We start from the raw sequence: 25406 nt of genomic DNA, 5'->3' as shown, positions 1-25406 counted from the left end.
ATCAGTCTTTTCTGAGCCCTTGGGGTTCGTTCTTCCCTGGCCTGGGGTTTTTGGGTTTTGGGGGATAATTCTTTTTTTTTTGTCTTTTTGCCTTTTCTAGGGCCACTCCCATGGCATATGGAGATTCCCAGGCTAGGGGTCTAATCAGAGCCACAGTCACCGGCCGATGCCAGAGCCACAGCAACGCGGGATCCGAGCAGCGTCTGCAGCCTACACCCCAGCTCATGGCAACGCTGGATCCGTAACCCACCGAGCAAGGCCAGGGATTGAACCCGCAACCTCATGGTTCCTAGTCAGATTCGTGAACCACTGAACCACGACGGGGAACCCCAAGGGATAATTCTTTAATGACAATTAAAATGTCTTCCTTGGCCTATTTTTTTGTTTGTTTTTGTTTCATTTCATTTCATGTATTTATTTTCCCTTGGTCCTTTTTTTTTTTTTTTTTTTTTGGCTTTTTAGGGCCACACCTGCAGTATATAGAGGTTCCCAGGCTAGGGGTCAAATCGGACCTACAGCTTCCAGCCTACTCAGCAACGCAGGATCCAAGCCGCATCTGTGACCTACACCACAGCTCATGGCAACACCGGATCCTTAACCCACTAAGCAAGGCCAGGGACCAAACCTGAAACCTCATGGTTCCTGGTCAGATTTGTTTCCACTGCGCCATGATGGGAACTCCTGAAACATATTCTTGTCATCTTTTTTATTCCCCAATATTTTATTATGAAGAATTTCAAAGCAACAATGCGTCAGTGATGTGTGAGATAATACAAGACAGTCAAACAAATGTGTTATTGAAGTCCTAGAAAAAGATAAGTGGCGAGAACAGAAAAAAATTGCAAAAATAATGGGTAAAAGGTCAGAGAATTGATAAGTTGCAAAGGGAAGACAGCAACTCTTTGGATGATAAAAATGTTTTATCTTATGATTGTGGAGGCAGTTACAGAACTTTATACATGTTAAAACTCACTGAATTTCACTTAAAATTGGTAAATTTTATTGTGTGTAAATTTTACCTCCGTAAAAATTATGGTTTCCTCCTTCCCCCAAAAAAGTTTTAAACATAGAGCAGAACTGAAAGATTTTAATAGGAATGCCTGTATGGCCACTGTATTGGCTTTCCATTGCTATGTAAGAAACTGCAACGAACTTAGTGGCCTCATACAACACATATTTATTATCTTACAATTTCTCTGGTTCAGGAGTCTGGCCAGGCATAGCTGGGTTCTCCGCTCATGGTCTCATTAGGCTGCATTCAACATGTGGCTAGGACTTGGTCTCATTTGAGGCTTGGGATCTTCTTCCAAGTTCATGTGCTCACTATCAGTCTACATCTCCTTTGGTTATAGGAGTGGGGTCCTGTATTTTCTTACTAGCTATCAGCCAAAGAGTGCTCAGCTCCTAGAGGCCACCCATTTTTCCTGGCCATGTGGCCTTCTCACAACAGAGTAGCATCTTCTTTAGAGCCAGTAGGGGGTCTCTATCTTTATAGTCAGCTAAGAGGGAGTCTTTTTTTTTGGCTGCACCCATGGCATGTGGAAGTTCCCAGGGATCGAACCCAGGCCACAGTTGTGACCAGCACCACAGCTGTGGCAGTACCAGATCTTTAACCCACTGTTAAGGAACTTTCAGGGGGAGTCTTTTTTTTTTTTTTTTTGTCTTTTTAGGGCCGCACCCATGGCACATAGGAGGTTCCCAGGCTAGGGGTCTAATCGGAGCTGTAGCTGCCGGCCAGAGCCACGGTAACGTGGGATCCAAGCCGCGTCTGCAACGTATACCACAGCTCATGGCAAAGCTGGATCCTTAACCCACTGATTGAGGCCAGGGATTGAACCCTGGTTCTCATGGATCCTAGTCGGGCTTGTTAACCACTAAGCCACGATGGGAACTCCTCAAGGGGAGTCTTTAGTAACATAACATAGTTATGAGATTGATGTCCTTTTTGTGCTGGTCTGTTTGTCAATAACCAGCGTTGCTCTGGTTGTAGCAGCCCTTATGGTTCTTACTATGATTACAGGTCATCATTCAGCAATCACCGTCAGGGAGCTTTGAAAAAAACAGAGGTAATTTCTTGCAAGACCTGGAAATTACATGGCCTATTTGGCGCTACCCAGCAAGGTTGCATTGGTGGCAGGGGTGGAGGGTGGGAGGTTGGGGGGTGGGTAGGGATGGGGAGAGGCACGGGAAGAGAAAAAAGCAAGTGACTCCAATCGGTCAGTTATCAACCAGTGACCCCAACTGGTCAGTTATCAACCATCAAGTGGTTGGAAATCAACCAAAATCTCTAAAACAAAGGAGGCTGGGGTTGTGGGAGGCGACCTGGCCCTAGCTGCTCTCAGGTCTGGCAGTATGAATGCTCAATTAGCCGTCTTTGAAGGGTGTCTTCTTTGAATTGCAGGCCTCTGTGATCACAGTTTAAATCAGGCATTTGTATTACAAAAAAGAAAATAAAACAGCTGTCAGGGTTTACACTACACATCTTGTCACCTTTGCCATAGTGCCTTAGTTAGAAGCGTCACTGATTCTGCCAATACTCAAGAGGAGGGGATTTTATAATGCTTGACTCACTGGGAGTCACCGTAGGGTGTGTTGTGCCCCACCCCCATGTTTCTACCATCAACCTTTTACAATCTAGGCAGATCTCATTTTATAGCACTTTGCAGATAATGCATTTTTTTTTACAAATTGAAGGTTTGTGGCAAGCCTGTATGTAGCAAGTCTGTGGGCGCCATTTTTCCAGCAGCACCTACTGACATCATGTCTGGCTCACATTTTGGTAGTTCTTGCAATATTTCAAACTTTTCATAGTTATTATATTTGTTAGGCGATCTGTGATCAGTGATCTGTGCTGTTACTACTGTGACTTGCTGAAGTCTCGGATAATGCTTAGCATTTTTTAGCAATAAATTGTTAAATTAAGGTATGTACATTTTTTAATGCTATTGCACATTTAATAGTGTTTAGTGAAAAGGTAACTTTTATATGCACCAGGAAACCAAAAAATTCGTATGACTCATTTTACTGCAATGATCTGGACCCAAACCCACACTCTCTCCAAGGTATGCCTGTGGTACTTGCCTTGTCACTTCCTATTTCTTTCTTCATCCCTGCATCATCTTGATAGTTTCTTTTATTCAAAATTTATTTGTTTGTCAGGATAAGTTATTAGTGCATAACAGCAGAGTATACTCATGTAGTTACATCTTAGTATCAGCAGTTATTACCCCCTCTCCTGTCCTTTGATATTGTGGTTTTTCTTCTTAATTAGATGTATCAGAAATTAGTCACTCACTGAATTTTTTCCAAAAGAACTCAGGTTTATCAATTCTATTTTTAAATTTTACTTATTTATTTATTTATTTACTTTTTAGGGCCACACCCGCAGCATATGGAGATTCCCAGGCTAGAGATCTAATCGGAGCTGTAGCCTTCGGCCTACAACCACAGCCACAGCAACGCCAGATCCAAACCACATCTGCGACCTACACCACAGCTCAGGGCAATGCAGATCCTTAACCCACTGAGCGAGGCAACCTCATGGTTCCTAGTCAGATTCGTTAACCACTGAGCTGTGACGGGAACTCCTGTAAATTTTATATTTCATTTATTTTTTGCTTTTGTGTATGTATATTATTTTCCTGTTACTTTCCTTTGATTTAAAAAAAAAAAAAAACCACTCTAGAATTCACTGACTTAGGGATTTATAATCATTCTTTCCTTTTGAATAATGAAAGCATTTTAAGTGATTTTCCAGTTGATTTTATTGTGTTGCAAGGCAATAATGTATCTTGTAATTCAGTCTTTTGGAATTTTTAGAGGCTTCCTTTATGGCCAAGAATATGGTGAATTTTCATAAAATACCTCATGGCGTTTTGAAAGGAAGGTCTGTTGTCTCTTAGTTGGATATAACATCCATTATCCAATTATATGGAAGAATCACAGGGTGTGTGTGTATGAGATAATGAAGCTTTCTAACTTTTAGAGTCTTATATTGAAGTATTTCAGATGAAATAGAATCATGTCTGGCATTTTCTTCAAAGTAATTTCTTTCAAAGCAACTTCTTCGAAATTAGTTGGGAAAGGAAAGCAAGTATAGGTTTAGTTGAAATAAGATTGGCCATATGTTATTAACATTTATGGCAGAAGTTCCCTTGTGGTGCAGTGGGCTAGGGATCCTGATTTGTCCTTGCAGCAGCTTGAGTCACTTCTGTGGTGCAGTATTTGTTCTTTGGCTTGGGAACTTCCACATGCCAAGAGTGTGGCAAAAAAAAAATTTTTTTTTTGTCTAAGAGGTGAGGACATGCATTCATTATACTGTTGTCTATACTGTACTATGTGGTTGAAAATTTCCATAAGAAAAAAATTTATGGAGTTTCCTTCATGGCTCAGTGGTTAACGAACCTCATTAGGATCCATGAGGATAAGGGTTCAATCCCTGGCCTTGCAAAGTGGATTAAGGATCTGGCATTGCTGTGAGTTGTGGTGTGGGTCACAGACGTGGCTTGGATCCTGAGTTGCTGTGGCTATGGCGTAGGCTGGCAGCTGTGGCTCCGATTTGACCCCTAGCCTGGGAACTTCCATGCGCTGTGGGTGCAGCCCTAAAAAGCAAAAAAAAAAGCAAAAAAAAAAAAGAAAAAAATGTATTTATCTCATTAATTTCAACTTCTTTAAATCATTCATATTTTCTCTTTTTTGTCTACTTGATCATAATAAATCAATAGTTGAATATTTACTTAATATTCTGCAATTAAAATTTTGTTTATTTTTCCTTTTTTTGGCTTGCGCCTATGGCATATGGAAGTTCCCAGGCCAGGGGTTGAACCTTTGCTGCAGTAACGACCCGCTACAGTGACAACACCAGATCCTTAACCTGCTGTGCCACAAGCGAATTGCTACATTTTTTAAATTTTTGACAATTTTGTGTTGTTTATTTTACCTTTTTTCAAAATGTATTTTGATGTTTTATTATAAAGTAATTTAGAGATCATGACTTGGTAATTTGTGGGACATAAAAGGAAACAGATGGGGAGTTCCTGTCGTGGCACAGTGGTTAACGAATCCGACTAGGAACCATGAGGTTGTGGGTTCGGTCCCTGCCCTTGCTCAGTGGGTTAACGATCCGGCGTTGCCGTGAGCTGTGGTGTAGGTTGCAGACGCGGCTCGGATCCCGCGTTGCTGTGGCTCTGGCGTAGGCCAGCGGCTACAGCTCCAATTGGACCCCTAGCCTGGGAACCTCCATATGCCGCAGAAGTGGCCCAAAGAAATAGCAAAAAGACAAAAAAAAAAAAAAAAAAAAAAAAGGAAACAGATGGCTACTCCAATTAGGTTAATTCAGTGAGGATTTATAAAAGGACCATTTTTCAAAGATAATGGGTAGAATATAGGGACCTCCTAACTGCAGGGACCATTGCGTCCCTTGGGCAGAGGAGAGAGGACACAGGAGCCTGGGAGCAGAGAGGAAGGGGCAGCCAGGTCAGATGGGACCTTGGGTAAGGGCCTAGACTACTAAAAGCAACTTGTTTAGGAAGGAGTTGGCATACATCCCAGTTTCAGTTTTCTTCTCCCTGTGACCACCTGCCAGTGTTCCCCATAGCCTAGCCTAACAAGAAATTGGTGGCTAGGCGGTATAGATGCAGTCCCCAGAGATCAGCCTCCTGGGGCAGAGAGCAGGTACAGAAGCAGAAGGATATGGAGGGGCAGATGAGAACCACCAGCATAGCCTTCCTGCTGTTTCAGCATTTAAAGGATGCTGTTTCAGTGTTCTCTAGTGACTCAAAGGGTTAAGAATCCTGCGTTGTCACTGCAGCAGCTTGGGTTGCTGCTGTGACTGGTTGGATCACCGGCCCTGGAACTTCCACATGCCATGGGTGTGGCCAAAAAAAAAAAAAAAATGCTGTTCCACTGTCTTCTGGATTCCATTGTTTCTTTTACTTTTTTTTTTTTTTTTTTTTTTGCCACAGTGGCAGCATATGGAAGTTCCAGTATTTTTTGTAAAATACACATAATAAAATGTATCATCTTAACCACCATATTTAAGTGCATAGTTCAGTTGTATTAAATACAATCATAATGTACAATCATCACCACCATCCATCTTCAGAATTTTTTTTTTTTTTTTTTGTCTTTCTCTCTTTTTAGGGCCGCACGCACTGCATATGGAGGTTCCCAGGCTAGGGATTGAATCAGAGTTCAAGCCTCCAGCCTAGGCCACAGCCACAGCAACGCAGGATCCAAGTCATGTCTGTGACCTCCACCACAGCTCATGGTAACGCTGGATCCTTAACCCACTGAGCGAGGCCAGGGATCAAACCTGTGTCCTCATGGATGCCAGTCAGATTTGTTAACCGCTGAGCCATGACGGGAACTCCCATCTTCAGAACTTACATCATCTTGTAAAATGGAAACTCTGTACCCATTAAGCAATAACCCCGTTTCTCCTTCCTACCCAGGCCCTGACAACCATTCTACTTTCTGTCTCTTTGATTCCATATGTATGATTTTCTGTCTCTATGTACATCATATAAGTGGAATCATAGAGTATTTGTCTTTTTGTTACTGGCTTATTTCTCTTTTTTTTTTGATTACTCAATGAATTCCATTACATTTATAGTCGCACAGCGATCATCACAACCCAGTTTTATAGCATTTCCTTCCCAAACTGGCTTATGTCATGTAGCATAATGTCCTCAAGTTTCATCTATTTGTACCATGTGTCACAATCACCTTTAAGCCTGATAGTGGTTCCATTGTATGCATACACCACATTTTTCTTATCTATCCATTGATCTATGGCCATTTGGGTTGCTTTTACCTTGTAGTTCTTATGAACAGGGCTACAGTAAACATGGGTGTACAAATAGCTGTTTGAGACACTGCTTTCATTTCTTTTTGGTACCTACCTAGAAGTGGCATCGCTGGATAATATGGTAATTCTTTTTGTTTGTTGGTTTGTTTGTTTGACTGTAGCTGTGGCATGTGGAAGTTCCCAGGCCAGGGATTAAATCTGAGCCACAGTGTGGCAACATTAGTTCCTTTAAATCACTGTGCTGGGGATTGAACCTGCTCCTCCACAGTGACCTGAGCAGCTACAGTCAGGTTCTTAACTCATGGCACCACATCAGAAACTCCCCTGTTTTTATTTTTTTGAGGAACTGTTACACTTTTCCGCAGCAGCTGCACTATTATGCATTTCTACCAAAAGTGCACAAGTGTTCCAGTTTTTCCACATCCTTGCTAACATTTGTTATTTTTCTGTTCTTTTTGACAGTAGCCATTCAAATGGGTGTGAGGCATTATCCTATTTTGGTTCTAGTTTGCCATCCTTGCTTTTTTGTCTGTGTTTTTTGTTTATTCTTACTCTTTTATTTTTAACCTTTTTATGTCACTTCTTTAAATAAAAGGAGCATATCTTTGGTTTATTTTTTGGCCTGAGAGTTTTCTTTTTTCATTTAAGAAACTAAACCCATTTACCTTTATTATTAAAATTCCTGCTTTGTGTTTTTGTTTTTGTTTTTTTGTAATAACTTGCAGTTTTCTCTCCATCCTATTTTTTTCCTGTATAAACATCATCTTTTCTGTGATTCGGAAGGCAGGCGATATTTTTATTCCAGTAGTCATTACTTTAAAGCTTTTCAAAGACGTTCTTTTTTTTTTTTTTTTTTTTTTTTTTTTTCTTTTTAGGGCTGCACTTGCAGCACTTGGAAGTTCCCAGGATAGGGGTTGAATCGGAGCTATAGCCAGAGCCACAGCAACGCAGGATACAGGCCTCGTCTGTGACCTGCACTGCAGTTCATGGCAATGCTGGATCTTCCAACCCACTGACCGAGGCCAGGAATTGAACCCTCATCCTCATGGATGCTAGCCAGGCTTGTTCCTGCTGAGCCACAATGGGAACCTCCTCAAAGACATTCTTAAACAGAATGCTCATAAACAAAGGGGTAACTAAAATATGCTTATCAAAATTCGTAATAATTCTTGGCTCTGTTGCAAATGATGAGGGTGTGTTATTTCCATTTGTTTCATCTGTTCTGGCTCTTCAAAGAGAACTGAAACTCTCATTCAAGAGAGTAAGCAATTTCTGGAGTTCCCGTCGTGGCGCAGTGGTTAACGAATCTGACTAGAAACCATGAGGTTGCAGGTTCGATCCCTGGCCTTGCTCAGTGGGTTAAGGATCCGGTGTTGCCGTGAGCTGTGGTGTAGGTCGCAGATGCGGCTCGGATCCCGAGTTGCTGCGGCCCTGGTGTAGGCAGGTGGCTACAGCTCCGATTAGACCCCTAGTCTGGGAACCTCCATGTGCCGTGGGTGCGGCCCTAGAAAAGGCAAAAAGACAAAAAAAAAAAAAAAAAAAAAAGAGTAAGCAATTTTTGCGTGTTCCCGTCATGGCTCAGCAGAAACGAATCTGACTAGGAACCATGAGGACACAGGTTTAATCCCTGGCCTTGCTCAGTGGGTTGAGGATCCGGCATCACCCAGAGCTGTGGTGTAGGTCGCAGACTTGCCTCAGATCCCATCTTGCTGTGGCTGTGGTGTAGGCTGGTGGCCTCTAGCTTGGGAACCTCCGTATGCCACTGGTGTGGCCCTAAGGAGACAAAAAAAAAAAGAGTAAACAATTTTTGTGGCCCGTTTTATAGCTCATTTAACCCATTTTGTGGGCTTTCATCATTGTGGCTGGTGGGAGTTACGAGGGTTCCAGCCCTGAATTTATTCTCACACAAATAGCAGCAGGTTAGGGGCCTGGTGTCTGCCATTCAGGGACATGGCTATACCTCTAGCATTTGGTTTTGCAGAGAAACCTTCGGCAGCCCTGATTTTTTTTTTTCCTTTGAAGTTAATCTGATTGTTTTTCTAGATGCTCTGGATTCCCTTATTTATCTTTAATTTAAGAACTGTTCTAATATCTATGATCTATTAGTCATCTTTCATGTTTATCTTTGTTCTTTTCCTCTGTTCTGGTAAACAGCCTTGGGCTAGTCTTCAGTTTCAACATCGAGATATTTTTTTCTTAGCCCAATCCACAGTTTACTGACTCATTTTTCCTTTTTCAAAAATAATAGCTTTATCTGGAGTCCCTGTCGTGGCTCAGCAGTTAACGAACCCGACTAACAACCATGAGGACGTGGGGTTTCAGTCCCTGGCCTCACTCAGCAGGTTAAGGCTCTGGTGTTGCTGTGAGCTGTGGTATAGGTCACAGACACAGCTCAGATCCTGCATTGCTGTGGCTGTGGTGTAGGCCAGCGACTACAGCTCTGATTGGACCCCTAGCCTGGGAACCTCCATATGCCGCAGGTGCGGCCCTATAAAGACAAAAGACAAAAAAATAAAAAATAAAAAATAAAATAGCTTCATTTAGATAAAATTCACGTACAATACAGTTCATCTATTCAAAGTATACAATTCAGTTGTTTCTAGTATATACACAGAGTTATGCAACCATCACCACAATCAGTTTTAGAACATTTTCTTGTTTGCAAAAGCAACCCTGTAACCATCCCCCCATTTCCTTCCAATCCCTTCCCCAAGCCCTGTTTTCTCTCTCTGTAGATTGACCTATTCTGGACATTTCATCCCTCTTGTGGTTGGATGTTCCAGTACTTTTTTCCTCTGTATTGCTGAATAATGTTCTATTGTACAGATATACCACATGTTATTTATCCATTCATCAGTTGTTAAGCATTTGGGTAGTTTCCATTTTTTGGCTTTAGGAATGATGTTGCTATAAATATTCACAGGGAGTTCCCGTTGTGGCGCAGCGGAAAACGAATCTGACTGGGAACCACTAGGTTGTGGATTTGATCCCTGGCCTTGATTAGTAGGTTGAGGATCTGGTGTTGCCGTGAGCTGTGGTGTAGGTCACAGATGCATCTCGGATCCTGTGTTGCTGTGGCTCTGGCATAGGATGGCAGCTGTGGCTCCGATTAGACCCCTAGCCTGGGAACCTCCATATGCTGCAGGTTCAGCCCTGAAGAGCCAAAAAAAAAAAAAAAAAAAAAAAAAAGTCATGGACCAGTTTTTGTGCAGACATGTTTTTCATTTCTCTTGGGTAGATACTCAGGAGTGGAATTGCTGGGTCATATGTTAACTGTGTTTAACCTTGAGAAACTGCCAGGCTGTCTGTCTTCCAAAGTGGCTGCACCAATTTTACATTCCCTCCAACAGTACATGAGGGCTCTGCTTTCTTCATATCCTCCTCAGCACTTGTCAAGCTCTGTCTTTTTATTATAGTCTCCCAAACTAGAGCACAAATCAGCCAAGTTTTCTGCTACTTTATGACAATGACTGCCTTTCCTCTAGTGTCCTGTAACATGTGCTTCTTGTCCTTCTGAGGCCTTACCAGAAGCACCTTAAATGTTCATATTTCTAGCAACATTCTGTTCACCATGCTCTATGTGTTCTCTAAAATGATAGAGGCTTTCTTTACTGTCCTTCACTTCCTTCTAAGCCAACAACCTAATAATCACTTAAAAAAAAATTTTTTTTTTTTGTATTTTTAGGGCCGCACCCACGGCACATGGAGGTTCCCAGGCTAGGGGTTGAATCGGAGCTACAACTGCCTGCCTACACCAGAGCCCACAACAATGCCAGATCCAAGTCACATCTGCAACCTACACCACAGCTCATGGCAATGCCGGATCCTCAACCCACTGAGCGAGGCCAGAGATTGAACCCGCAACCTCATGGTTCCTAGTCGGATTCGTTTACGCTGCGCCACATTGGGAACTCCTAAAAATTTTTTTAATTAGAATATAGTCTATTTGCAATGTTCCAATTTCTGCTCTGTAGCAAAGTGACCCAGTCATAAAATACGTATACATTCTCTTTCTTATATTACCTTCCATCAAGAGACTGGATACAGTTCCCCATGCTATAAAGACCTTATTGCTTATCCATTCTAAATGTAATAATTTACATCTACTAACCCCAGACTCCCAGTCCATCCCACTCCTTCCTCTTCCCCCTCAGCAACCACAAGTCAGTTCTTTATATCTGTGAATCTATCTCTGATTCATAGATTGGTTCATCTGTGCTATATTTTAGACTCCACATATAAGTGGTATCATGGTATTTGTCTTTCTCTTTTCTGATTTCACTTAGTATGAAATTGTTAGTTGCATCCATGTTGCTGCAAATGGCATTATTTTGTTCTTTTTTTATAGCTGAGTAGTATTCCATTGTATATGTGTACCACATCTTCTTAATCCATTTGGCTGTCAATGGTATTTATCAACCTAATCACTTAAGTTAATTACTGTTCAAAGGTTTCTGGTGACTCCCAGCAACCGTTGGCATTCCTTGGCTTACAGGTGCATCACTTTAGTCCCTGTCTCGATCATCACATGGACTTCTTCCCTGTGTGGGTCTCTTTGTTTCTTTACATGGCCCTCTTAAAGGACACCAGTCATTGGACTTCATCTACTTCATTATACCTGCAGAGACCATTTCTAAATAAGTTCCCAAGGGTTAGGATTTCAAGATATAGAAGCTCCCAGGCTAGGGGTCGAATCAGAGCTGCAGCTCATGAACTATACCACAGCTCACAGCAACACCAGATCTGTAACCCACTGAACAGGGCCAGGGATCAAACCTCCATCCTCATGGATATCAGTGAGGTTCCTTAACCACTGAGCCACAACGGGAACTCCTGTTTTTCCTTTTTAATAGACAACTTTGCCCCCAAGGCATTGTCTAGGGGAAAAAAAATAGGACAAATGTAGAAACTAGGCATTATTATAGACATTTTACTGCTTCCTCTCGGGCAGGTTCTATGTGCTGGCCCTTGAATGGAGCATCAAAAGGACTGACATGGGTCAGTCCACACAGTTTCTTGGGCTGTTTTATTTTGTTTTAAAGTGGCATTTGTGTAAGGTACTCTATGCCATGAGTGTATCCTGAATGATGAGTGAAACTTTCTTTACAGCTTGTACAGTAATTCAGAAGTAGTATTTCCACAGCATAGAAAACAAAAGGCATTAGAAAAGACAGTTAACATTTCTGTGGGTTTTTTCCCCCTTTTCTTTTCTTTCCTTTTCTTTCTTTTTTAAGGCCACGCCCATGGCCTATGGAAGTTCCCAGGCCAGGTGTTGAATCCCAGCCATAGCTGTGGCAACGCTGGATCCTTAACCCACTGTGCTGAGCTAGGGATCAAACCTTTGCCTCCGCAGCAACCCAAGCCACTGCAGTCGGATTCTTGACCCACTGCCCATGGCTGGAGCTCCTGTGTTTACTTTCATGGCATATACTGGATGGATGGCTTATGGGTGGGTGGAAAGGATTGTCATGATAGCTTTAACACCCTGCTTAGTGTCTCCAGGGGGCCTGCTATTCCCAGCTGGGTTCTAAGCCCCAGGCTCGGTGGACTCCCATGGCCCAGGAATGCCCTTCCCCGACTCAGGGCCTATTCCCGGGTCTGGCATGGGCCGTATAATGACTTCAGTATCTCCCTAGGGTGTCTGTGAGGAAATGACCTACGAGGAAATTCAGGATCATTATCCGCTGGAGTTTGCCTTGCGAGACCAGGACAAGTACCGGTACCGGTACCCCAAGGGGGAGGTAGGTGGGACTTGGGGGCTTAGTCCCAGCCCCTTGCTGCCTGTCTGGGAGGACCGCCTGTGACTGAGGGCCTGGGGTGCAGTCCCTTCCTTGGGTGATGGATGGGCAGTGCTGCCCAGGACTCCCAACCCTGAGACCTGTTGGAGCCCTATTCCCTATCACTCCCTATCTTTACACCTTTTCTGGGTGTGTCACAAGGTGACCCTGTCCTCCCTGTGGCTCCAGACACCACCCCCCAGCCCTGAATCCAGACCTACGGATTCACCTTTCCTGGATGAGTCGGTGCCCACCACAAGTCACCTGCATCATCACTTCCCCTCAGACTGGCTCCTGTCTCAGCTCAGGCACTAGAGCAGAAATGGCGTCACCTTTGACTCCTGTGTCTCCCACTTCTAGGAGGTGACCTGGGGCAATGGCCAATAACATTACCTCCCACAGCACACAGGTGTGTGTACACACATACATGTGAACATGTAGAAGCCCCCCCCCCATCCAAATGCCAGGCTCACAGGCACCCATGCTGTCCTCGGGAATAGTACAGCTCTGGGTGGCATTAATTATGCCCCACATCATACATACTGTGAGGCTGAGCCCAGGTTTAGAGCCAATCCAGATAACAGTAAAAAGAAAGTAGCCTGGCTGCTTGAACTTGAGAATACAGGGGGGGATGTTGGTACAGAAATTAATTCCCAGAAGAAGCAATTTAGAGTTACTAAGGACTGCTCCTTGTGTGCTAGGTCTCCTGGTGAAAATCTCTAAGCTTGCCAGGCATCAGGGTTGGTCTGAAGCCTCACTCATGGCATCTGGGGGAGGTACAGGGCAGGTAGATCTGCGAGGGTCCCTTGGGGGACCTTAGGCATTCTGACAGGTTGTACACTGGCAACTTTTAGGGGGCTTGCTTCCCCTACCCCAACCCCAGGGCGTGCTCTTTGCACTCTCTGCTGTGGGCTGGAGGGGGGCAATGTCTTTTTCTCCAGTCATCAGTGGCCAGCATGTGAATTCCAGCAGCTGAGGGTTCAGCGAAGGGCCCTGTGGGTGGGCATGGAGGTGGCCCCTTTGATGCAGCCCTGCCCTCTCAGTCCTTCCCGGACCCGGCCTTGGGATGGGGGAGTTGAGCCCTTTCCCATCCTCACCAGCCTCCCGGAGTAGTGAGGGGTTCTGGGAGTGACAAGGTAACCCACTTCCCAGGACATCTCCAGCCCTGCCCCGCGAGCTGCACTGAGGGCTGCCTCCCACTTGCCTTTGCAGTCCTACGAGGACCTGGTCCAGCGACTGGAGCCTGTCATCATGGAGCTGGAGCGTCAGGAGAATGTTCTGGTCATCTGCCACCAGGCGGTGATGCGCTGCCTCCTGGCCTACTTCCTTGACAAGGCGGCAGGTGCACATACTGCCCCTGGGGAGGTGGAGTGTGTGTGTGAGTTTTGCGGGGAGAACTGTCACTCTGGCATCCCCGGTACCAGCCCTACCTGTCTGTGTCCACAGAGCAGCTGCCCTACCTCAAGTGTCCACTGCACACAGTCCTGAAGCTGACCCCTGTGGCTTATGGTAAGGAAGCTCCCTAAGAGCGCTGTCCTGCTTCCCACACTCTGGTTTTGTTTGTTTTTTCGTCTTTTTGCCTTTTCTAGGACTGCTTCCCACAGCATATGGAGATTCCCAGGCTAGGAGTCGAATCGGAGCTGTAGCCACCTGCCTACACCAGAGCCACAGCAACTCGGGATCCAAGCCGCATCTGCGGCCTACACCACAGCTCATGGTAATGCTGGATCCTTAACCCACTGAGTGAGGCCAGGGATTGAACCCACAACCTCATGGTTCCTAGTCGGATTTGTTAACCATTGAGCCACAATGGGAACTCCCTGCTTCCCACACTCTGGCTCTACAGGATGTTCTGCAAATTCCATTAGAAGCTCCTTCCTCCTCCCTCCACCCCACTACCTCTCCCAGTTGGCTTTAACTTTTTTTTTGTTTTAATTCCTGGGGCCACAGGAAACCTCCCCAGTGATCCTTCCTAACCGTCACCCATTCACATGAGGAGCTTTGCTACTGGTTTTTCCAGAAATCTCCCACAAAGCCTCTGAACTCCTGAGACCTGGACCTTAAAGTATGGACCTTAAAAAGCCTCTGCCAATGGCTCTTCCAGGGCAGACCTCAGGCAGCTTCCTAAGCTCCTGGGTCTCAGCTCCTCCCCTTCAAGACTGGACAAGACACCCTCACATGGTTGTGCTCTTGGGACAGTGACTTAAAATTCACCTGCAGCTGATGTCATTCCCACGTGTGTTAGTCCCCTTGTCCCCCCTTGCGCTGAGTGCCTGGCACCATGGTGGTTGGGCCTTGCGTGTGTAACAGGGTTGGGTGTGGGTAGTTTGGGGGCCTTGAGGATTGCATGTAATGGCCCCTTGCTGAGCTGGGCTTGTTGTTCTGCAGACCACCCTCAGCCTTTGAAATAGCCCACTCATCTTCAGTGTGGCCCTGCCTGGTGCCCAAGCTCCTCCCTGAAGCCTGTGCTGGGCAGTGGCACGGAGGCTCGGGCCTGATAAGGTGCCTCGTCCTTCCTCCCAGGGCCCCCAGATCTACCTAAGAGGAGGACTCAGGTGAAACTGAGGGGCCTGCTCTGTCCCACAGCACCCCAGGCTTCCCCCTGGGAGAAGCTTCTAGCCCCCTGCTCAGCTGCCTTTTAGGAGGGGGGAATGGATTTGCGTCTTTCCTTTGGCAGGTTGTAAAGTGGAGTCCATATTCCTGAACGTGGCAGCTGTGAACACGCACCGCGACAGGCCTCAGGTAGTAGCAGGGTCACTGCCGGGGTGGTGGGCACGTGCTGGCGGTCCGCACACAGACAGGTCGGGCTGAATGAGCTTGAATTCTGTCAGGAGGAGGCCGTGGCTGAGACAGAAGCTGGAGGCCTATGAGAGGCAGGTGCATCCATGTCCCACAGTCCCAAGCTTCATGAGCACCTTTTCCAGCTCGAGCACCTTTAAAAAGTAAAAGTGTCTTGCCTTGTTGGGGAAAAGGCCACACAGATGCTGGGCAGGTCGTGGCGCTAGACAGAGACCTTGCTGCAGAAGGGCAGTTCTCCGTCCTGTGTTCCCTCAGTGTCTTAAGATAGAAGTGTTGATGTGGTGCTCAGAATCACTTTGTGCTCATGTGGGGTCCTTCTGCCAAGTTGGTTACCTTTCCCACTGAGGCCAAGGGCAGCAGGACCATCTCTCCCAGACCCTATTACCGTTTACTGCACCATGAAAGCTCCTGGGGCCTCCGTTGTGCCTGCTGCCACACTCAGTGGGACATGCTGGGCCTTGGGTCCCCGCCCCAAGTTAAGGTGTGTGGATGTGCCCTACATCCCAGGGCTGCTGCCCCTCAGCAGGACCAGTCACTGTGTAAGCCTCTTCCCCATTTGCTCTGAGAGTCCAATGCAGGCCCAGTCTGGCACACAGAGGTCACAGGGAAGGTCTATCCTAATAGGCCCTTTGTGCTGAGGAAAGCCTGGAAGGCATCGAGGCTCCAGCACTGACAGAGTGATGCTGGGAGGGGCCCCTGGGCCCCACAAGCATCAGCAGCCAGCATGGCCGTGGTGTAGCTGGCAGGCACCCTGCCCACCTCGGGGTGGGTGCTTGTAAGAAGCTAGCTTCTGCTGGCCACTTGTTCCCGAATGATTCCCTTTAAGGTGAGCAGGATCCCCAGGTCCTGGCCCATCTTGGGGTCAGGTCATGGTGGGAAAAAGGCTTTTGGGAAGTCTGACCCCCGTGAGAATCATACCTGTCTCTCCAATTGCAGGAGCCAGTTCCCTGAACCAAGGGGTGTGGCCATGGGGCCATGTCTCTATCCCCACAGATCTGGGCATGTCACATTGCTTAGGGCGGTGACATCAGTGACCTGCTCCTATGGGCTACCAGCATCGGGGTGGTCAATAGGACAGTTTTATAGAGCTGAGAGGGAAGGTTCAGGCCCCCATTCCTTAAGCCTGAGATGCCCTGAGCTTAGCCAGTTGTGGACAGGACTGGGGGGTGCCATCTGCACTAAGGGGGAGGCTTTAGGAGGTGCAGAGGGTCCTGTGCCCCACCTCTGAGGGGACAGACTAGGAGACGTCCATAGGCTGCTGGGGCCACATCTGACACGTGTCCACCAATAATATAGAGCCAGGAGGAGGGCACTCCTGGGAGCTGGTGCCCTGTCCTGTCTCCATGATGAGGATGCGGTCCTCTAGCCCAGGTGTTCCTCCCCATGTGACCTGGACCTGAAGCAGAAGGTGGGGACAGCCTTCTGGGTAACATCTGATCTGCCTGCAAGGAACACACGGGAACTTAGGGCATCCTCCACCCCCACCTGTGTTCTGGTGCTCGTCCACCTGCTACGTGTGGAGAGGCTCTTGACCCCTGGCTCTTGGGGAAGGTCAAGATCTAAGTCCTGTGGCCGGGGCTCCTCGGGGTGTGGATGTGAGGACGCAGCCACAGCAGCGAGCAAAGCAGATGGTGGTATCTGTTCTTAGCTCTAGGTGAGTGTTGTGTGTGTTTATTTTTGTGCAGAATGTTGACATCTCTCGGCCTCCAGAGGAAGCCCTTGTCACTGTCCCTGCTCACCAGTGACCATGTCTTGTCCACGGCACCCCCTGGGCCGTTGTTGAGCTCTTCGGACGAGGTCATTCCAGGCCCTTGGTCTGTGTGACAGTCATCGCACAGGAACCCCCTCAAAGCCATGCGTGGTTGGTGGCGCCCAGAACCCCCGCCCCAGCCCACCTGTTTCCTTGTTGACAGCGACGGGGTTGTACGTGGTGCCCAACCTGCTGCTAAAAATCACTCGCCCGACTGCCCACGCTGGTGTGTGAGAGTCCTCCCAGCACATGACCCTTCTCTCTCACCGGCTGGGTGGGTTTTGTGAAGTGTCACACCCAAAAATGTGAACTGAAAGCACTTGCTGTGATCTTTCCACCCACCGAGGCGGAGCTGCCTGGGTAGACCTGGGGACACCTCCAAGGGCTCTGCTTCCCTCTCTATGACCACTTCCTGATCCAGAGGCAAGGTCTTCGTGGGATCCCTTGGGATTTGCTGCTGCCTTTGTGAGTGAGAGAGCCCGCCCCCTCCTGTCCCGCCGGGAACTGAAGAGCTTCTGCCAAGGCAGCCACCTCCGCAGGCCGACCCTCGTTCCATGCACCACATCTGTGGACGCTCAGGAAAGCAGTGTGCTCCCTTCAGCACCTGGGGGTGCACAGAAACATGTGGGGAGCAGAGCACTTGAGGTCACTCATTCACAATTATGCCTACACTGGAATACTTCTGGGAGCCAGTGGCCAAGGCCACCCTTCCCCGACACTCTCATGGTGCAACATGTAAAGACATAACGACAGGGTGGCTGGGGTGTTCTCTTGTGGTGCAGTGGGTTAAGGATCTCACGTTGTCACTGCAGTGGCTTGAGTCACTGCTGTGGCGCAGGTTTGATCCCTGGCTCAGGAACTTCTATGTGCCGCAAATGTGGCAAAAAAACAAAGCAAAAAACAAAAACCAATCAAACAAGAAAGAACAAAGACAGGCGGTTGTATGAGTTATCCCCCCAGTGTACACTCCCAAGTGCTCGAGGGATAGGCTGCTCTCCCCTCTCCCTTTCCCGGCCATGCCACCAGGCTACCTCACCCACAGCTGCCTGTGCCCATACAGGAGTGTGCACTGGTGACACGACCTGCATTTGCTGTGAAGGGTTTGGGAAAGCTTGTGATCTTGTAGAGCCTGGCCTGGCATGGATTGGCCTCTACCGGTGGGACTGAGCGGGTGAGAGGCTGGAACCGGAGGCAGCCCATGGCCAGGGGAGGGTTTTCACAGCCACCTCACAGCTTTTGATTCTTGTACACAGGAGCCTGGTGGAAACGACCTCAGGAAGCCTGCCATCTGTCACACCCTGAGTTCTTCTAGGCCCAGAGAGGTGGGCTGGGCAGTGGGTTCCAGCTCCATTTTGTAGCTGGGAGAACTTACTGACCAGCAGGCTGTGAGTCTGGATGAGAAAATGTGTGGATTTGTAGTTGGGTGCCCTGCTGCCTACAGGTGGTTCTTGGTGAAGCCAGGCTCCCAGATCCTGTGTCCTGGCCCAGGCTGGTGGTCTCTCGGCCTCTTGTGAGCAGCAGCTGTGGACCAACACGAGAGAAGAGATGTCCACGACAGAGCTATAGCAGGATCCTCCTTGTGGATTTGTCTCCTGTCAGAGCCCCAAGCCCCTCAAGACAGGGCCAGAGCACCATGCCTCTGCTTTGGGATATGGGGACTGCAGCCTTTGCTTCTATGTCTGCTGGAGTTTTGGTGACTTTAAGTCAACAGGACATGTTCACTCATCAGCCATAGCAAGTCCCTTTGGTCAGTGGCATGTACACCAAGATGTCACCACTTCTCCAGGACCTCTGGCTGGCTGAGGCAAGATCAGCGAGGCCTTTTCTCTGTGTGTCCAGAGGGCAGCCAGGAGCTCCTGAGCCACATGTGTTACAAGGACTGGGCTGGGGCAGGGGGAGGTCTGGGGTCCCAGCAGGGCTCTCTCCGGAGCTATGTCTGCGGGGCAGCAGCCCGCCTGGCTGGCTTCCAGGTTGTAGCCGTGATGGCTGATGTGCTCCTGTTGCAGATGATTTTCCTGCTCTCTCTGGAATGGATGTTGTTGGATTGCAGCTACACATCACACACAGCATTCTTTGCAATAAATACGTTTTTAAAAACGAATAATCAAATGTTGTGTCTTGTGGCCAGCTCTCCATGGTGGGCTGTTCTTTCTGGCAGCTCTGCAGACCCCCTTGCTGAGGTCTATCCTTAGGGGTCTGTGTTGGGACCCTTGGTCCAGCTCCTACCCCTATGCCTACCCCTGTGGAGTGGAAACTGTCTTGCTGTGGGGTGAGCCGTGGGCCTGGGATGTAGGCAGGGCCCAAGTTTTCTCTGGGCCAGCCTAGGGTGCTGGGCCCTCACCACTGAGCCAGAGACAGGTGTAGGTTCCTCAGAAACATGGGTCCCTGTATTGGCATCCTCAGGGTGGGGAACTATGAGCTGGGTTGAGGATGGAAGCACTGCACAAGGCCAGGGGCATGCTGGCTGGTTCTCTGGTGTTCTTTGTCACTTACTTCTGGCATGAGGAAGATGGTGACAAGGGGCAGGATTTTCCCTTTCCTGTGTCTCAGAATTTTGTTGGACTTTCTATACTTTCTGCCCTGGAGCTATGCTGTTGGGTGGCTGCAGAGGTGTTCCTTTGTGGACCTGATGAAGCCAAGCATGGCTGGGTGCCCAGTGTGCCCCTCCCAGTATGTCAGGGCAGAGAGTGGCTATGTCACAGTGGATGACAGGGAATCCCTGGTCTTCATCCCTAGGCTCAGATATCAGCTACGACTGTCTTGGTGGTAGGTAAGGTTGGGGGGCCCCACCCTGTCTCCGGGCACAGAGTTCCTGGGGTGGATACCTGACCTCCTTGGAGGCTCCCCAGCACTATTTTTCTTTTAGCTGCACCTGCAGCATGCAGAAGTTCTCCGGGCCAGGGATTGAACCCGCGGCACAGCAGCGACCCAAACCACAGCAGTGACAATGCTGGGTCCTTAACCTTCTAGGCCAAGGGAACCTCAAATGCAGGTTTTCGAAGCACCCCTTGGTGATGCACTTCCCAAGACCTTGGTGAAGGAAGTATCCTCTGGGTCCTCTCCAGGGACCCAGGGAAAAGGTGAGTTGTCCATGATAAATTCAGTCAGTCCAACATTTATTTTGAATGAATGTGTGAATCTTCCTAAGTCTTTGAATTCTTTCCTCCACTTTGTACCAGGGAGCTTTTGGTATCTCAGCTGCATTTAAATGAGACCCAGTTTTCATTTCAGCCAACCAGAGAGACACGCAGAACAACCCTCAGTTTCTTAAGCCAGCATAGAATGTTGAATCTGGAGTTCCTGGTAAGTGCACAGTATTGATAAAATCAGCCCTGTCTAAGCTGATGTTCTTATCTCTGTGGTCTAGGACCTCAATCTTTTCCCTGACATAGTCTATATTCTGGCTAATATAAAATACCAGTCTTACAGTTCTTTTGCTCTATAAGCCATCCCCTCTGGGTTTGACTATGTAGTAAGATCTCCAGACATGCTGGAATCCATATCCTGTTTAGAGAGTTGGGAGAGCCAGGCATGAAAAGAGTTGGCTCTCCTTGCAAAGTTCAGGACAGGACACTGGGCTTCAGTGGGCAAGGGAGGTGCAGATGGGCTGGAGGTTTGTGGCAATCTGATTCCTCTGATTCTTTCATATATATCTTCATTTCACATAATTCATTGATTTAACATATCAAGTGCCTACTGTGTACTAAGCAATGGGAATATAGCCGTAAGCACATGGGCACAGGGCTGATGTTCTAGTGATGGGAGACACTGTAAAGAGATGAGTAAAGATGTAATGTATTGATGCAGGGACAGAGTGGACAGTGTGGGACAAGGCTGTAAGAAGGCCTCACTGAGAAGGCGACCAATTCCCTGGATGCATTAAATGCATTTTTTTACATCTTTTTTTTTTTTAGAGCTGCACCCACTGCATATGGAGGTCCCCAGGCTAGGGGTCAAATCGGAGGTTCAGCTGCCTGCCTACACCACAGCCACAGCAACTCAAGATCTGCATCCACGACCTACACCACAGCTCATGGCAATGCCAGATCCTTAACCCATTGAGTGAGGCCAGGGATCGAACCCCCATCCTCATGGATACTAGATGTGTTCATTAAACGCTGAGCCATAAGGGGAACTCCTAAATGCATTTTCGGAGTTCTCGTTGTGGTGCAGTGGATAATGAATCCGACTAGGAACCATGAGGTTGCAGGTTCCCTGGCCTTGCTCAGTGGGTTAATGATCCGGCATTGCCATGAGCTGTGGTGTAGGTTGCAGACGTGGCTCGGATCCCACATTGCTGTGGCTCTGGTATAGGCCGGTGGCTACAGCTCCGATTCGACCCCTAGCCTGGGAATCCGTATACCACGGGAGCAGCCCTAGAAAAGGTACAAAGACAAAAACAAACAAATGAACAAACAAAACTAAATGCATTTTTGACTTAAGCTATCCATTTGGGTTTATTGGAGTGTAATGCCATTGTAAGTCAAGCAAGATGTGTATGCCGCCAGTGATGGCTGTACCAGCTCTGTCTCCTCAATCTGCTAGGGTTGCCAAAGGCTTTTCCTTCATCCTGGCTGGATTTCCACTGCCTTAGCTCCAACAAGGCAAATGTCCAGTCCGATGCACCCCTATTTCTTGGTCACCTGCTGACAACTTTATCAGTTGGAAGAAACTGACTCTGCCCACCTTAATCAGAAATGGAATTCATGAATGGAAACTTCTGTAGCTCCCAGAATCACCAAGAGCATTGGAGGACAAGGAAGAGAGGCGATGCCCAACTCACAGTTCTGCTTTGGCAGACACTGCATGCTGCTGCTCGGCTGCTGTGACTCCTGCCACAGCAGAAGTTCTGCTGTCCTTCGGCTGGTCACCAGCCCTGCTGAGCAAACTCCAGGGAGGGAACATCTGATTGGCTGGGCCTCAGGCAAAGGAAACTGGGAAGTGGATGTCTGCCATTTCTGCCTTCTGCACTGGAGGAAGGCGGCCCAGGAGGAAATGGCACAGGCCCTGAGCGGTGCTTGGCTTACTCTCACCCTGGCTCAGAGTTAGTCCTGGGCTGATGGGCCACATCCACACCCTGCCACCCACACCTCTTGGGTGCTAGGCTTTCTGGGTATCATTGAATATTGCTCTGGCTCCGTGCAGAGTTCCCATAAACAGCTTGGCTGTTCTAGCATAGAAGTTCTAGTGGAAAAATAGTTATTCTTGTCACTGAATATTTGAGGAGAGTTCCATAAAAGGGCTGTTACAGAGCTGTGGGCGAGCTCAGGTGGCAGCCCCCGGGGGCTGCATCAGTGAGAGCTCTTTCCATCCTTAGGCCTGTCAGCTGAAGAAAAATGCAGAACCTACAAGTTGTGAGTAAATTTTTTTTTTTCTTTTTTAGGGCCACACCTGTGGCATATGAAGTTTCCCAGGCTAGGGGTCTAATCGAAGCGACAGCTGCCAGCCTTTGCCACAGCCACAAAAATGCCAGATTTGAGCTGCGTCTGTGACCTGCACCATAGCTCACAGCAACACTGGATCCTCAACCCACTGAGCAAGGCCATGGATTGAACCCGAAACCGCATGGTTCCTAGTTGGATATGTTTTCGCTGCACCACGATGGGAACTCCTTGAGTTAATTTTTGTTTGTTTGTTTAATTTTTGGCCTTACTTGCAGCATGCAGAAGTTCTGGGCCAGGGATCAAACCTGCACCACAGCAATGACAATGTTAGATCCTTAACCCACTGAGCCACCAGGAAACTCTATGAGTCAAATTTTACTTGGGGATCCGTTTATTCTGAGGACTATAGCCCAGAAGACAGCCTCTCAGCTCTGAGGACCGGCTCTGAAGAGGTAAGGGAGTGAGGCAGAATAATAATTCAGGTAGTTAATGTAGGAACATGGGCTTTGATATATTCCCTGATTAATATCCATGGTTTAAGATTTGTAAAAACTGATCAAGACAAACAGGCCTTTCTTATTGGGATATTAACTATTAAGAGTACATTTGTTTTACGTCAAGGTAGGAATTAACCCCTGACTTGCTAACTTGACTGTTAGCAAAATAATATAAAGAGTGGCGACTCTTAAGTCTTAAGTCTAGGAAAAAGAAGAGAAAAAGGACCATAAAATGTACGGCGCATCCCCTAACTCGCAAGTCCCTGTTGGACAAGGCCAATGGGAAAAAGAACTGATATCTGGACCCCACATTGCTACTCCTGTCTTTAAGAAATAAAACCCTCCAGAGAACAATAGAAAGGGAGACTCTTCTAACCCCTCCCAGTGTCGGTGCTGGGAGCTGTTTGCTTTTCCTGTAATAAAAACTTTGCTTGCTTGCTGCCTGTGTGTTCTCACAGTTCATTCTTCAGGTCCATGAACAAGAACCTGGATTCCGGTAACATCTTCCTGGCATCAGGAGGAGCCAGGATATATAGGAGTTTTTCGTTGGAAAAATAAAACAAGTGGTCAAATATCAAAAGCTTACTAATCACAGAGTTCCCTTGGGGCGCAATGGGTTAATAGCCAGCATTGTGTCACTGCAGCAGCTTGGGTGGTTGCTGTGGCATGGGTTTGGTTTCAGTCCCAGGCCAGAGAACTTCTATATGCCTTGGGTGCAGCCAAAAAGGAAAAAAAGGAGTTCCTGTTGTGGCTCAGCACAACAGGACATAGTGACATAGTGTCTGTGAGGATGCTGGCCTCACTCATTGGGTTAAAGATCTGGCATTGCTGCAAACTGTGGTGTATTTTGTAAATGTGGCTCAGATCTGGCATTGCTGTGGCTGTGACATAGGCCAGCAGCTGCAGCTCCAATTCAACCCCTAGCCTGGGAACTTACATATTCCGCAAGTGCTGCGCTAAAAGTAAAAGAAAAAAAAGAAAGAAAAAGATTACTGATCTCACAGAATAGAAGCCTCAAGTTAAATGATTCTAGAGCTCTCTTTTCTGTGTATGGGAAAATGCAAGGACTAGTGTTCCTTGAAATTCTTCCTTAGATATGCATCTTATCTAGGGCCAGCATCCAAAGCATAGTATATTTCCTGCTTTTCCTCCATCAATTCAGGGAACAAATTCAGGGAATTCATCCCCTCAGGGCACACTGTGGGTAGGTGGCTGCAGTGGCTAATTAGAACAGTGGCTTGATTGGAAATGGATGGCAGGCAACATTCTTTGTTTACTGGCATGGCAGGTAACATTCCCTGTCCAAAGCCTGCAGGGTCGAGCCCCAGGTGGGGAAAGACTCCTGGGACCTGGTGGGATTCCACTCACCCACCCAGCCCCTACTGGCCCCAACCTCCAGTGCAGTTTCTGCAGAGGGAATCAGTCACTCCCTGGGGCCCTCAAGATAATGTTCCAATTTCTCAGCATTATGGCTCTGAACGAGGGGTGGGAGGAGCTGTGGCTGTTGGGAGTAGGAGGTGTGTCTGACTGGCCTCCAGAAGCTTTGAGGAGCAAAGTAGGGATAGGAAGGGGCAGAGGCAGCAGGGTGGGCTGAGGCTGGGCTGTGTCAGGGAGGGCCCCTCATCATGCTCCGTCACAGGTCACACCGAGCGGTCACACCTCTGCCCCCATTTGTGTGCTGAACATGCTGAGTTTGTACCCTTCCCAGCCAGGTGGTGAGGGGGACAATGGAGGACCTAAGCCCTCCCTCCCTATTCTTACGCTGGCCAAGGACTACCCTGAGGATATCCCGGTTGTCTCCTGAGGCCTTACCTCTTGTTACACGAGGTGGCACTCAGGGTGTACACAGTGGCTCAAGTTAGTGTGACACTTCATGTTTTCTGCTATATAATGAGTATACCTGTGGCGGGAGCAGGGTGCAGAGAAGCTCAGAAACATGGGCCGAAAAAGAATGCTTGTCATAGACTGATGTTTGTGTCCTCCCAACTTTAAAGGCTAATTCCACAGTAATGGTATTTGCAGGCGGTGCCTTGGGGAGGTGAGTAGACCGTGAAGGTGGAGTCCTCATGAATGAGATTGGTGCACTCATAAAAGAGGCTCCAGTGAGGAATTCCCAGTTTGTTCAGCCGGTTAGGATACAGCATTGTCGTCACTGCTGGGGCTTGAGTTCAATCCCTGACCCTGGAACTTGTGTTGCAAGCTGCAGGTGTACCAAAAAAAAAAAAAAAAAAAAAAAAAAAAAAAAAAAAAAAAAAAGGAAAAAGAGGCCCCAGTGAGCTCCCTTGCCTCCTGGAAACAGAGGTCATCTGAGAACAAGAAAGCAGGCTCTAAACCAACACAGAATATGCTGACAGCCTGATCTTGGAATTCCCAGTCTACAGAATGGTGAGA

At 47.6% G+C, this 25406-nt stretch overlaps 1 protein-coding gene across 6 annotated transcripts in view; it reads left to right on the top strand.

Moving 5' to 3' along the window:
- PFKFB4 (6-phosphofructo-2-kinase/fructose-2,6-biphosphatase 4) overlaps positions 1 to 19235 on the top strand; it is a 47233-nt gene extending 27998 nt beyond the window's left edge. For 4 of the 6 annotated variants that reach the window (XM_005669518.3, XM_005669517.3, XM_021070635.1 and 1 more), the window contains 5 exons: positions 12445 to 12549; positions 13798 to 13927; positions 14032 to 14094; positions 15263 to 15327; positions 17070 to 19235. In XM_005669518.3, the coding sequence (XP_005669575.1) occupies positions 12445 to 12549; positions 13798 to 13927; positions 14032 to 14094; positions 15263 to 15327; positions 17070 to 17129 (423 nt within the window). In that variant the 3' untranslated portion in view covers positions 17130 to 19235. The other 2 variants (XM_013981656.2, XM_021070634.1) reach the window with 2 other exon arrangements.

This window comes from Sus scrofa, chromosome 13 (assembly GCF_000003025.6).
Source record: "Sus scrofa isolate TJ Tabasco breed Duroc chromosome 13, Sscrofa11.1, whole genome shotgun sequence".
Taxonomy (NCBI): Eukaryota; Metazoa; Chordata; class Mammalia; order Artiodactyla; family Suidae; genus Sus; species Sus scrofa.
Note: the sequence above shows the minus strand (reverse complement) of the source record. Positions and strands in the feature narration are given on the sequence as shown.